At 43.9% G+C, this 15,302-nt stretch overlaps 1 protein-coding gene across 1 annotated transcript in view; it reads left to right on the top strand.

The window, feature by feature from the left end:
* Positions 1-1,657: 1,657 nt before the first annotated feature.
* agmo (alkylglycerol monooxygenase) overlaps positions 1,658-15,302 on the top strand; it is a gene marked incomplete at its 5' end in the record, with an annotated part of 79,821 nt that continues 66,176 nt past the window's right edge. The window contains 2 exons of the mRNA XM_079561578.1: positions 1,658-1,792; positions 15,153-15,283. Of these exons, the coding sequence (XP_079417704.1) occupies positions 1,658-1,792; positions 15,153-15,283 (266 nt within the window). The remainder of the gene's footprint in view (positions 1,793-15,152; positions 15,284-15,302) is intronic.

The following is a 15,302-nucleotide window of genomic DNA, read 5'->3' as shown; positions in this document are numbered from 1 at the left end:
TGACACCCGCAGCACATTGTAATAAACACTGACAAGGATTTACTCCACCCTTTTATGGAGAAAACTTCAAAAGTTTACTATTCTTTTCTTTGTATCCGATGGGACGGTGGTGACGAGTGTGGAGAGACATTCAGGTGGGGCTGGGGCTTAAAGGAAGCCGTGGTGCCTGAGCACTAAAACAAGCCCCTTGGCTGTGCCCAGGCCTTAAATAGAGCATTTTGTAATGAGTCCTGATGCATTTTACTCATGTGTTTTTTTCAGGGACATTTTGAAAGGTTGAATTAAAAGCACACAGTGGTGTATAAATGCATGACTGGATACTGTAACTTCTTCCAGTGGTCCATTTGGAATCACTCAGTTCAGATAAATGTATCTGTTCTGCAGAGCCGGTTAAGGAAGCTGGTACAGGGGTTTCAGCAAAATCAAAACATTTATTCCATGACTGATTCTGCCTTTTTATTTGTGAGAGTGGCAGTGAACTTACCGTATGAGAAATAAGTTTGTCTCTGAGCACATTCTTCAAATTAGGGACGTGGGGGAGGTTTGTTCTTGCTCTCTTCCCACCGGCTCCTGTGAGAATTGTCAGATGTATTAACAACAAAGATCACAGTATTCAGAATAACACACTGTACATTTTTGGCCACATTCCTCCATTGGTTCCAAAAGAAATTAAATATATAAAAGAAAAAGTAACAATTTAATGAAAGAAAAAAGTCACTATATGAAAATCAGTCCCTGATTGTTGCTACTAAAATTTCTGATTTTGCCGACCATTTTTCCAAAAGCTGTGATGAAAAGTTGCGATTTTTCTCTGTTTTAAACAATGTACTTTTACATCAAAATCAAACTTTTCTTTGCGTTTTACATGCTTGACTTTGCGTTAGTAGTTGCAATCGCAACATCGCGAAATCCTGGAGGGACTGGTAAATATTTGTTTCTAGTTTTTATTTCAATTCAGTTTCACACAGGCCTAACACTTATTTTAAATAATGAATGCTTATTCAGCCAACAACATATCAGCCATCATTGTTTTGAGTCATCTTTTTTGAAGGTCTAGTTCAAAGTCTAGTTGATCCGAGTATTGTGTTGTAACCTGGTGTAATTACAATGCTACAGGTAATCAATGACACAGCACTGATTAGATAAACCCTTCTTCTACTGTAACTTCACAGCCTCAAAAACAAACTTGACTAAGTTCTCGTTTACGTAACTATAGAGGCCAAACTGTGACGTAACGGAACGACTTTGTTGCCCTTCTAAAGAATGCTAACTTTAGTGCACTTGCTACAGCTAATTCCCACCTCGGCTCACGCGCCTCCAGCATGCAGGGGCGGCGCCAGCGTGTGCGCGAGGAGGGCGTTACTAGGCGACGGGTTATGGAATTCTCGCGAGTACAGAGCTCCGAGAGCACAACTTTGTGCAGCAGCGTGACCAAAGGTAAACAACTGTGTCAAATGACCCGGGCTTTAACCGGAGAGAGAGGCGGACCAGGGCGGTCAGTGTGAGCCAGGGGGTCAGGCTGTGAGGAGCTGCTCTCTCCCACCGCTGACCTACTTTCACCGCAGAAGAAGAAGCAGCAGGAGGGAGGAAACACGCGGGGGTGACAGCGGAGTTCAGCCCAGTGCATTCCTCGACACCTGCGCAGGTAGAAGACGCCATGGCGGCAGCAGCAGCGGCAGCGGCGGTGTCCTCCTCCTCCTCCTCCTCCGGGCTGCGGGCCATATTCTCCCTCCTCACGCCGAACGAGTCCTCCTTCCAGACGGTGCAGGAGGTGCCGCCCTATGTGCAGCAGGTGCGTGCGCTCCCAAAGGCAAAGGGTGTTCTTGGGTCGTGGCACTGAATAGTCAATAGTCAAACTAAAAGTCGATTGCAGAAATAATTATGCAATGTAATATTAACCTCTTAATCCCCGCCTGAACCGAGCACATTCAAATAGAGACGAAAACTCAACCAAAAAGCGACATATACAAGACAAAAAAGAGATGAAAACATGACAGAAAAGAGACAAAGACATAACAACACGGCAACAACGTTACTTAGCTTTCAAATGAGGCATTGCACTGGTGCTCGGTTCAGACGAGGTAAGGTTAACAGGTTAATTATCAACATTTTCGGCCTACACTGTCATAAATTTTTTTGGAGTAAAGATGTTAGTCTTCTGTTTATCCTTTTATGATTCAGTGTGATTGCAGTTCATTTTTTATGAAACCCCTTAAAAGCACCGTATGCTTTATTCCAAGTCATTTGTTTGAATACAGAAAAAATAAACTAAATTCAGACTTTATTTGTGTAAAGTAACCATGTGTTTTTGGTTTACAAAAGCATGGAAGAACCTCTGTGCCGTTGTAGTATAATATTGTGGCTTCTTGCGACATGGATATTACCTAATATTTGAGGAAGATCATTTGACAATATGCGGCGCAGCCCTGCTGCTATGACAGCTTAGTTACTGGCTTATTAGCGTCCTAAACATGTGTCATGGATTGCAATAAAGATTGTAGACATGCTGTGGTGATCCAGGCCCTGAAGTTCCATGGAGGAACCAAGAGCGTGCACCAGACGAGTGCACACATTGGAGACCAGAGGGGAATGCTATTGGTCTTTGCAGGTTCAACACTGATAAGATTCTCAAACACAAACTGATTATAACCGTCATCAGAGGGAGGGCCTGTGTGGCACTGCCCTCAAAACTATTCTGCAGTTTCAGGCCACGTCCGAGTCTCTGCAGAGAACAATACTCTCTGTGGTTTATGCACAAAGAACTGTCTCTAAAATGATGTTCTGAAATGTAAGTGATTCTTGTTTTAGTGCAGCAGTCCATGTTACATTCTTCCTTGTGAATACACTTCTGAACGTGTTTAAAGGAGACATATCGTACAGAATAATGTTTTTTTTTAGCTCATAACCATGGTATAGTGCTGATCCCTCATCTAAACCAGATCAGTATTGTGCTTCCTTTTCCCAGTTTTTACTGCCAATGTTTTGTTTGGTCATTTCTCCTTTTACTGCTGAGGCACTCCAATCTGTACTTCCTGGATTATATTGCATCATAAATGAAATTCAAAACTGCCCTCGGCATTTGTAATGCTCAATCGATTGATTACAGCTTTATGGCATGTTGCAATGTTGCTCTGTCATCAAAAACATCCAAAGATCTTTGAGTGATCTTTGGATCTACATCAGTTATGCTTAGCATTAAAATTGGCCTTCAAAGCTGAAAAGACCAAACTAATGTTGTTTTCAAACACTAAGAAAGTTCCTCAAACGAGTGAAAACACTCTTCATTGCGAGGCCTGTCACAGTAATTACTATATAGACTTATTGTTCAATAACTGACAAATAAGCACTACATTTTAGGGCTCAATATTCTTCATCAGGGCCCGATCAGCCGGTCAATATATTGTGCCGATATTTGGGTATTTTTGATATCGGTCGATAACAATGCCGATATCTCCGGACCTGTAATAGAGACTTCCCGTTCCTCAGTCAGAGCTTTCAAATGTAGTTCTGCTTTTAGGAGTTTTGGAATAATGATTCTTATCTTTCATACAAGCTCCTAAACTAAACATGAATTAATGTCCTGAATAAATTAGCCCTATGCCCCTCATACAGCGCCTCCTGCTGTCACAGTTCAACACTGACACGTTTATCATACACAGGATTATAGACATTTTTAAAAATGTGACTATTTTAGTATGAGCGGTGCATAGAAAACCCACATCAGTCTATTAGATGTATTTCTGTAATTGAAACATTTACTATAATAATAAATGTTTAACTATAGGCTATTTGAGGGGTTAAAAAAAATACATTCAATTAAATTACTCCAAATGTCGCCTATATATTGGATATCAGCCATATCGGTATCAAAGCCCAAAATCCATGGTCAGTATTTAAATGTTGTCCTTATTTCATTATCATGGTGTTTGATTGAGTTGCATGTTTATTGCAGCTGGCGTGTTAAAGGTAAAGATCTCCTGACCGTGATCACATGGTAACCGCACGCTTTCTCACATCACGCTGACCTCTGGTCTCGACACGCGTCACATGAGACCCCTCAGCGGTATGTCCTCACCCCACAGGCCCTGCTTTAAAACAAAGATCCCCTTTTGTCCAGTTTCACAGTGATGAGGACTGTGTCGTCCAGTTGGTTTCTAGCTAAGACCATATAGTAAGAATTGTTAACAGTTTTGTATATTTCAAAAACATTGTCCGCCTATGTCTTCAGATACAGTATTGTAGGAGCTAAACATGTTCAAATCAAATGTTGCTTTTATTCATAACAGTTAATGTTGATTTATTCACAATTATTTAATCATTGGACATAACGGACAATGGTTCTGAAGCCGTGGCCTGTACTTGGTTTAAAGGAACAGGCCATTGTTTTTACATATTGAGATATGTTCTTACCTCAGCTTATACAAGTTGATGTTTAACTGTCTGGTCTTTGTGTGTTTGCAAAGGTATAGCTCCATACTGGGGTGAGTTAGAAGCTAACTAGCTGTTCCACCTTTTCCCTATTTAAATACAGTTACATGAGCCTTCACATGATCCAAGTCTAGTTACACAACATTAAACATGTCTGTTTTCTAAGCGGACTAAAAGGGGCCCTATATTGTGGGGCGTATTAACACCTGGAGTACTTAGACATCCGCGCTGTAATATCCCAAAGGTTCAACTTATCTGGTACTACCATGACAGAGCTATGATGAAATTGTAGTTAGGTTTGAGTTTGGGGTGTGGACTAGGGGTCGACTGATAAGCATTTTTCTAAGGCTGGTTTTGGGGGATTTTGATTGGCTAATGGCTAATAATTCACTATATGTCTTATGGTTCTGAGATCATAAGCAACAGTTTGTAACATATAATATATATGGTACAATCCGAGGCGTACAAACTTGGACCGATTTTCACCGCTGTTTCTCAGCTCCTCTGAGGCCTCGGGAGCTGTGGGAGGCTCATTTTGAGTGATGTGTTAAGGCGATCAACAATAAGATTGAGTGTATGCATTCACACTTTTGGGACCCGAAGCAGTGCTCACTTTTTCTACACCATGTTCTAGATGTACATATTGACATACCCTTCAATCAATCAATGAATCAATGAATCAATCAATCAATCAATCAATCAATCAATCAATCAATCAATCAAAACTTTATTTATAAAGCGCTTTTCATACAAGGTTGTAACACAAAGTGCTTTACAGATTAAAAGCAGTTCCCGCCCACCCAACCACCCACTCTTCCAAACAGACAACACTGCTCTCCCCACCCCCCTCTGCATAGCCACACACACACACACAGCCACACACACACACGCACGCATACACACACACACACACACATATATATATATATGTATATGTATATACTAGCGAGGCCCGGCCTTAGGCCGGGCCTCGCTAGTCTCCACATTTGATATTCAGAGATTATGAGTGATTACAAAGGAATGTCCAACCCGTCACACAGTTCAGCTGTAGACCAGTGGTTCCCAACCCATTCCAAAAACTATGGCCACTACAAATGTGTAAAAGAATGAAGGCAAAAAAAAAATTCAAACAAACTGCAATTGGAGTGTTTGATGCACCCGTATTCCTTTCTTATAAACTACAACGACAATATTTTCGCTAAACTCAGGGAAAAGGATTCAAGAGACAGTGGAATAATTATGGATAAATATTAGGGGTTCAGCTCTAACGGTTTGGTTCACGGTGCAGGACCCGTGGTTTGGTGCATCACGGTAGTGTACAATAAAAAAAGTAATAAGTTGGTTTTGAAATGAAATAGCCTAATGATCGTTGTTAGACAGTATTTATAACTTTACAATAAAATTGGCTATGCGTTCAAAGCTGCTTTAGAATAAAATGTACCTCTGGGCTCACAATACGTGAAAGCAAAATAGAAACAAATGGTACAGCAGCAACGTAAAAAAAAAAAGAAAAAAAACTACGCAGTGCAGGCCATGCGCTCGTTAAGTGGTAGTGTCATTTTCGCTTTTACTCACATGGAGGATAAATCAGTCGGAGCAGCGCGTGTGATTAGAGGCTCATGTTTGAGCAGGTTTTGGGCACGCACGCACACACATACACACACGCCCACACACGCACACATCGCCCTGTTTGGATGCGCGCACACACATACATACATACACACACACACGAACACACACACACGCGCACACACACACACATCGCCCTGTTTGGATGCGCGCGCACACATACACACACACACGAACACACACACACGCGCACACGCACACATCGCCCTGTTTGGATGCGCGCGCGCACACATACATACACACACACACGAACACACACACACACATCGCCCTGTTTGGATGCGCGCGCACACATACATACATACACACACACACGAACACACACACACGCGCACACGCACACATCGCCCTGTTTGGATGCGCGCGCACGCACGGCAGTCAGATCTCGTGCACTCGCATTTTTGTGACAGCGGGTTGTCCTCGGACAGCAGCACCGCGGACCATATGGACCCGTTGCCAATGCCCGCGGCCGGTGGGACCGTCACGTGGGGGCCGGCCGCGGATGTAATAATAACAATAAAAGTAATAATGCATTATAGCGCTTTGCCAGACGCTCAAAGTCGCCTAACAATTTGGTGCATTATTCATGGACAGGCAACCAGTCTGCGCACATCAGCCCCCAACACCAACCACGCACACACTCAGTACTGTCGCCAGGCTTCCTGGTGTTCCCAAACGGTCTCCCATCCCAGTCCTAACCAGGCCCTTCCCTGCTTAGCATCCGAGGAACGGTCTCCCATCCCAGTTCTAACCAGGCCCTTCCCTGCTTAGCATCCGAGGAACGGTCTCCCATCCCAGTTCTAACCAGGCCCTTCCCTGCTTAGCATCCGAGGAACGGTCTCCCATCCCAGTTCTAACCAGGCCCTTCCCTGCTTAGCATCCGAGGAACGGTCTCCCATCCCAGTTCTAACCAGGCCCTTCCCTGCTTAGCATCCGAGGAACGGTCTCCCATCCCAGTTCTAACCAGGCCCTTCCCTGCTTAGCATCCGAGGAACGGTCTCCCATCCCAGTTCTAACCAGGCCCTTCCCTGCTTAGCATCCGAGGAACGGTCTCCCATCCCAGTTCTAACCAGGCCCTTCCCTGCTTAGCATCCGAGGAACGGTCTCCCATCCCAGTTCTAACCAGGCACTTCCCTGCTTAGCTTCAAAGTCGGTATGGGAAATAAACATGGCGGCGCCCAGGCGGCGGCCATTGAGATTGCGTTTTATATATATATATATATATATATATATATATATATATATATATATATATATATATATATATAGCATACAGCTTGATGTCATCCATGTAGAGGAGGTGACTGATGGTGGCCCCGTTCCTGAGTCGGTATCCATAGCCAGTCTTGTTGATTATTTGGCTGAGGGGGTTCAGACCTATGCAGAACAGCAGTGGGGACAGGGCGTCTCCTTGGAATATGCCACATTTGATGGAGACTTGTGCAAGTGGCTTGCCATTGGCTTCAAGGGTGGTTTTCCACAACCTCATGGAGTTTGCAATGAAGGCTCTTAGAGTCCTGTTGATGTTGTATAGCTCCAGGCATTCAATGATCCAAGTATGTGGCATTGAGTCGTAGGCTTTCTTGTAATCAATCCAGGCAGTGCTCAGGTTAGTGTGTCGGGTTCTGCAGTCTCGAGCGACTGTTCTGTCTACCAGGAGCTGGTGTTTGGCACCTCTGGTATCTTTACCGATTCCCTTCTGAGCTGTGCTCATGTATTGATCCATGTGCTTACTTATCTTAGCCGCTATGGTGCCGGACATGAGCTTCCACGTTGTGGAGAGGCAGGTTATTGGCCGATAGTTGGATGGGACTGTACCCTTTGAGGGATCCTTCAGGATCAGGATTGTGCGCCCTTCGGTTAACCATTCAGGGTGATTCCCATCCCTCAGCAGCTGGTTCATTTGTGCTGCCAAGCGCTCATGGAGAGCCGTGAGTTTCTTAAGCCAGTAGGCGTGTATCATGTCAGTAGGCGTGTATCATGTCAGGGCCTGGTGCTGTCCAATTTTTCATACCTGAGGCTCTTTCTGGCAGCCCATTTCCCCAACGGGGATTCGAACCGGGGTCTACTGTGTGCAAGTCGGGTGACTTACCACTTGAGCTAGCCAGCCGCCTAAGAAGCCAGCTCAATGGCAAGAACAAGTCCCGGGCAATAAACAGCTACGCCCTACCAGTAATCAGATACCCTGCAGGAATAATAAGCTGGCCAAAGGATGAGATACAGACCACAGATGTTAAGACGCGAAAGCTCCTAACCATGCACGGAGGGTTCCACCCCAAATCCAGCACCCTGAGGCTGTACGCTAGCCGTAAGGAAGGAGGCCGAGGACTACTGAGTGTGAGAGCCACTATCCAGGATGAAACATCCAAGTTCCATAAGTACATCAAGGACAAGGCTCCAACAGATGACGTGCTCAGTGAATGTCTCAGACAATGGGGAACAGAAGATGAGGTGCTGGAGGTCCCGTCATGGGAGGACAAGCCCCTACACGGCATGTACCACCGAAACATAACTGAAGTGGCGGATATACAGAAATCCTACCAATGGCTAGACAGAGCCGGACTAAAGGACAGCACAGAGGCTCATCATGGCTGCACAGGAGCAGGCCTTGAGCACCAGAGCAATAGAGGCCCAGATCTACCACACCAGACAAGACCCCAGGTGTAAACTGTGCAAAGAGGCCAATGAGACAATCCAGCACATAACTGCAGGGTGTAAGATGCTGCAGGGAAAGCTTACATGGAGCGCCATAACCAAGTGGCTGGTATAGTGTACAGGAACATCTGTGCAGAGTATGGGCTGGAAACCCCAAGGTCAAAGTGGGAAACACCTCCAAAGGTGGTCGAGAATGACCGAGCCAAGATCCTGTGGGACTTCCAGATACAGACGGACAAAATGGTAATGGCGAACCAACCGGACATTGTGGTGGTGGACAAAGAGCAGAGGAAAGCCATTGTGGTCGACATAGCAATACCAAGCGACTTCAACATCAGGAAAAAGGAACACGAGAAACTAGAGAAATACCAGGGGCTCAGAGAAGAGCTGGAGAAAACCTGGAGGGTGAAGGCATCAGTGGTGCCCGTGGTCGTTGGGGCACTCGGGGCAGTGACCCCCAAACTGGAGGAGTGGCTCCAGCAGATCCCAGGAAATACATCAGACATCTCGGTCCAGAAAAGTGCAGTTCTAGGAACAGCAAAGATACTGCGCAGAACCCTCAAGCTCCCAGGCCTCTGGTAGAGGACCCGAGCAGGAGGAGAAAGAGAGACCGCCCGCGGAGGGTGAGGAAGAGTTTTTTTTTTTTTTTTATATATACACTGCGTTCCAAATTATTATGCAAATTGTATTTTTGTGTCAAAAAGGTTAAAAAAAATTAAAAAATAATGAAACTTGTGGATGGTATCGTGTCTCGGGGCTCTATGAATCACTGACATTAATCTCAGAGACCTGGGATAGTTAGTTTTCAGGTTAAGCCCAGTTAAGGGAAAAACTACTGAAAAAGGGTGTTCCACTTTATTATGCAGATCATCATTTTCAAGCTATATGGTTAAGAAAAAGGGTCTCTCTGCTGATGAAAAGCTTGAAATAGTTGAATGTCTTGGTCTAGGTATGAAAACCTTCGATATTTCATGAAAGATTAAGAATAATCATCATACTGATAAGAGATTTGTGGATGATTCAGAGCACACTCCAATTTGTGCCGATAAAGGCACAATATGGACGGTTTCTGCCAGACAAACACATTAGATTAAGAGAACAGCTGCTACAAAGCAGCATACAGGTATTTGAAGCTGCTGGTGCCTCTGGAGTCTCCCGAACATCAAGGTGTAGGACCCTCCAGAGGCTGCAGTTGTGCATAAACCTTCTATCCGGGCCTCCCCTAAACGGTTAATTGAAGCTGATGAACAGAAATGGCTGCAACGGGCTCAGAAATACATGAGGACTCATTTTCAAACAGTCTTGTTCACTGATGAGGCCGTGTAGCCCTGGATGGTCAGATCAATGGAGTAGTGAATGGTTGGTGAATGACCACAATGTCCCAACAAGGCTGTGACGTCAGTAAAGAGGTGGCGGAGTCATGGGGAGAGAGCTGGTCGGCCCCTTTAGGCCCTTTTAGGATCCCTGAAGGTGTGAAAATGACCTTTGAAAAATATGTGGAGTTTCTGACTGACCACTGTCTTCTATGCCAGTGGGGGTCGGGACCCCCAAGGGGGTCGCGAGACAAATTCAGGGGGTCACCAGAATCTATAGATACAATATACATATTTTTATTAGCATAAAATCTAATATTTTATTGTAGCATGTGTGTGCTATTTTACCAGAGTGCCATTATTTGAACGTAATTTGATGAATTTTACTTCAGTCTTTTGTTTTTTTTCTTTGTTTTTTAAGAATTATGTAGACTAATGTGCCTATTTCTCACGGTGTGACCAGGTCGGGGGTCACGAACCCCTTTAACTGTTATAATGGGGTCTTGGATCCAAAAGGTTGAGAACCACTGTTCTATGCTACAAAAAGAAGAGCCGTGCTTTCCCGAACAAAATCCTCTTCATGCCTGACAACGCACCATGTCCTGCTGTAAAGAAAACCTCTGCATCACTGGCTGCTATGGGCATAAAAGTAGAGAAATTCATGATGTGGACCCCCTCCTCCCCTGACCTCAGCCCTGTTGAGAACCTTTGGAGCCTCAACAAAAAAAACTTCTATGAGGGTGGGAGGCAGTTTTCATCCAAACGGCAGCTCTGGGAGGCTATTCTGACATCCTGCAAAGAAATCCAAGCAGAAACTGTCCAAAAACTCACAATTTTAATGGATTTAAGACTTTTGAAGCTGCTCTCACACAAGGGCTCCTATGTTAAAATATAACTTGACCTGTTAATATTTTTTTTGATTGAAATAGCTTTTGATTTCAGTAAATATTACCTCCTAATGCTACAAATTCAACAAATGACCATTTTCAGTTAATTACGAGCTTTAAAATGTATTGAAACGATGAGTTGCATAATAACTTGGAACAGTGGATTTTGAGGTTTTTACTATATTTATTTTTGAAAAAAATACCGTTATCACTAGGAATTTTTTTCCACCACATTTAAATGATCCTCTACCAGCTAAAGACTTGAAAATTATGCTGACTCTCATTTGAGTTGACAATTTAGAAAATCTTAGAAAAATGTCATTTGCATAATAATTTGGAACGCAGTGTATATATATATATATATATAATATTTTGTCATTTATAATAAGTCAATATTGTACTTATCGAGACAGGCCTACTCTTTCCAATGCAAAAAATGAGAAGTTGTTATCACTTTCGGATCAGCCTTTAATCCGCATGATGTTAGCCGATATTGTTGCCGATTTATATATCAACATTTAGTGTAGACAGGAGACAGAAAAGAAGACACGGTGCCATCTATCTGGCTTTAAGATGGAGATGAGCTGCTGCCTGAGGGCTGCTAGTCCTTTCTCTGCAGTGTTAGTAGTAGTGTAGTTTAGTTTCTCCAATGTAAGTCTCTTAGTTGGCACTCCTCTTCTTTACAGTGAGTTGAGTAAGTAAACCACACGTCTTTAAGACACAGTCATTTCTGTCTCAAAGTGTGTTTGAAGAAGATTCTACTGTATGTTGCGTCACGTTCTATTTGACCCCATTATCCTTTATCCTTTCACAGCATTCAACTTCAAAATTTCATTTCTTGCGTAACATTGAGCATTTTTGGCCTTTTCAAAAACTTCTTCTCCTCCTGCCAACTCCAACCAGACGGAGGGAGAAAAGGAGTAGAAAAGTATGTCGCAGCACGAGCCCTGGAAGGTCTTGGTGCATATTTCAGGGGCTGTCAGAAACACTGGACAGAGGAGGGGAAACTGTCCGCTGCAGGCCCTCGTCCAACTTGACTACCCCCCATCTTCTCAGGGGAGTTATCCAGATGTGGGAGCGAGTATCGCGTGTGATCGCTCGTCCCCGGTGTGTTGCTCTGAAGTCGGGCCCCCACACTTCCACCTGGGCGCCTGAGAGAGCCCCAGTCCACTTTGACCTCAGATGTGGCGGATCTATATTGGGGCTGAACAATTCCCAGACAAATATCTATATTGGATTTTTCTGACATGATTACACTGCACCATTTTGGCCAACTGCAACAAACACTCTCTCGTTGTGGACAAAATCTTAAGTTGTATTTCAAAAACAGGACATAGAGTGAGACTGGGACACATAGAACCGTCGTACAACAAGTTGAAACTGCTGTCACGTCTTACAAGCACTCACCGGGAAAGGCTGAAGAAACAGAGTGCAGAGCAAATCTTATCTATTTTTATGATAACAGTGCAACATCACCAAAGGAAGAGTCCCAAAAGAACCATGTACATCTTCTTTAATTTCGATGATCATGAATAATCGTAAAAGTCCTCTCGCTTCAGTGTGCTGTCATCAAAGTACAACGTTACGAGCACAAGTCACAGGCAACAGACTTACTTTTTATATACTTTTTTAAAAGTATTGTCTAATGTTAATCTAATCTAATGTTAATGACAAATTTCCCTACGGGGACAATAAAGCATACAAACAAACAAATCTCGGGATGTCGGTGCCTTGCGTATTTCTACAGTAACACTGATTGTCCTCCTGAACTCTATTGAAAGGTCTGTAGGTAGTCAGTACAAGTAAGTTTGATCCGATGAGCGTGAAGTAGCTTGAGTTGAGGCGTAATGTCCTCAACTCAAACTACCCAGTCCAGTTGACGACGACTCATCAAAAAGAATATCCTCACTTGATGCAAGCATTTGTCAGAAACTTTCAAACGCAATTGAGCAACAGTAATTTTAGCCAAATCCCCGAGACGGTGTGAAAGTGGACACAGCCCCTACTGGTTCAGCAGGTTAGACACAGGCCTATGTTTGCTCCAGAGGACATTCTATCAGGAAGTGTTCAGAGCTAGACTTAGACCAATGGCCGCTGGCTGCCCTGCTTTTTGACCACAAACGTGGGGGCCGCCATTGCTCCGCCGTTGCTGCAGTGCCTCCATATCGCCGCTAGGCCCCCATTGAAAAGCATTGGAGTTTAGACACGTTAAAAACTACTTTAAAGCCTGGTTTCAATTGTTTCAACACTAGACTAGGCTAGATCTTCCTCCTGAGATAACGCTGGGTTAGTCACAATATATGAAACCAGGCTGGTTTTCGTAATATGAATTTTTGAAATGTCGTCCTTAATGAGGGTCGGACTGTTAGCATTGGAGCAGCGCGAGCTACACGTCACGCAAGGGCCGAGTCTACGGTGAAAATCCCGCACTTATGCCCTTTTTAGGAACATGCTTCGTCAGAGCTGGGGAGGGGGAGCCTGTAAATCCGCCATGACTTGCCCCACGGCCGTGGTCATTATTGTAAACGGGGAGGAGTGAGCATAAGACTTTTTTTTTTACAGTCTATGACTTTGACACACTCTTTTGATCAGCAAGAGAAACTGTGTTGTCACAGTTACTCCGAGAGATAATGCAGATAATGCAGTGTTTAACAGTGGAGCATTGAAACGAAAGATAACTTTATTAGTGGAGTTGTTTGAGCTGTTTTGAGCATGGCATGAATGTCTGCAGAGAGTAAAAACTATGACTAGAAATCTCAGATAAGAGTAACCAATAAAGACTAAATGAAGAAATGAGTGAAAAGAAGGGACTAAATCATCTGAACTTCAGGCACAGTTTGTAAGAGTTTCATATCATTTCAATTCACCTCCAACTAGGTCACGTTTAGGAAACAATTGGGTAACTTTTCTTTTGGCTATTTCTTGTATTTGATTGGGATCCTCATCTGAAAGAGGGACATCAGCATCTATTTGTCCAGAACACCAAAGTTCCCTCGACAACGGCACCTTTACCATTAGCCAAACTGCAAAAGCTCAGATTTGAAGTCAATTCTGATGGATTATTAAGCCCACTCCCACCCCGTCCCCGCTAATTTGTTCCATGTTGGACAGAGCCAGTAGGAGCTCCAAGAACAGTTACACCAAGTGGAGGCCCCGTCACTGATGATTTCCATTTCCAATCCAGAACCAAAGGCGTTCCGTCATGTGCTCTTCAAGTGATCACATTGTTGTTTGGCTGCGTTTGTGTGCTCTGGAGGTGGTGATGGTGGTGAAAAGATTTCCTAATGTCCCACTTCGTTAGGATGTGTAATGTAACAGCAGACAGAGTAGTTTAATAGTACAAATACACTGAGGAGCACACGACAGACACAACCTGAGTTCTACCTTGACCAGATGTGGGCAAACTGCGGCCCATGAGCCACATCTGGCCCCTCAAGTAATTTAGTTAGGCCCTCGACTCTCTAAGCATAATCTATATAATTTTTGCCACACTGAATTGTGTTGGGGTGGATCAGAGGCACCATTACTATCCCCTGCCATAGTGGGCTCAAATGGCTTTGAATTTCTGATTTTCATTTCTTTTATTATTATTATTATTGATATTTGCCTCTTTATTAACTTTACAAATCACTTTTTATCAGTTGTGTTATTCAGTCTTGTTTTTTTAGGATTTATAATCATGACAAACTTTACTGCAGAGACTTAAGACATCTTTGCAGCTCTTTATTTCAGAAACAGACACATTTTATCACGCTATTTATCACCACGCACTTGTGTCAATGCTTATGTGGAGCACTGTTTATAGAAGAGAAATGCCCGAAATACAAACCAAAGTCATTCCTTTAAGGTCGCCATCATAGTCCATTGTTTATAGCCCTGCTCAGATACATTTCGTCAGTAACGCTCATTGTACTGTGTTTCATTCTGTAGAACTGGCTCTATGATTATTTCCACCACTTGAAATAAGTGTGTAAACATTGTGTGTGCCAAAGTAATGTGGCTTTAGGCCCTAGACTTGAGCCCTGGAGCGAAACAAACAGAACGGATCGCAAAACATGAAAGTGAGTGGTAGTGACTTCCAAAACAAATGGTGTCCTCCGTCTCCAGTTTGTTTTGCGGCGATTAATGAGTCATTCTGTGTCAAGCCAACAAACGCATTCTGCTCCATCATCTCGGATTGGCTTCAAAGGAAGGCCTGGAATAGGAGTCTTTCCTGACCTCCTGTCCCGTCTCTCTCCAGGCCACGCCATACTTCATTGGGCTGATGCTGCTGGAGCTGGTGGTGGGGGCTCTGAAGGCGGACACCCCCATCGTGACCATTGGTGATGGAATCACCTCCGTCTCCTGTGGGATGATCTCCAGGATGCCACAGTGAGTCTGAGCACAAGTC

This window comes from Gobius niger (assembly GCF_951799975.1).
Source record: "Gobius niger genome assembly, chromosome: 8".
Lineage (NCBI taxonomy): Eukaryota > Metazoa > Chordata > Actinopteri > Gobiiformes > Gobiidae > Gobius > Gobius niger.
The sequence above is the reverse complement of the archived record's forward strand: the minus strand, read 5'-3'. Positions and strand labels throughout refer to the sequence as shown.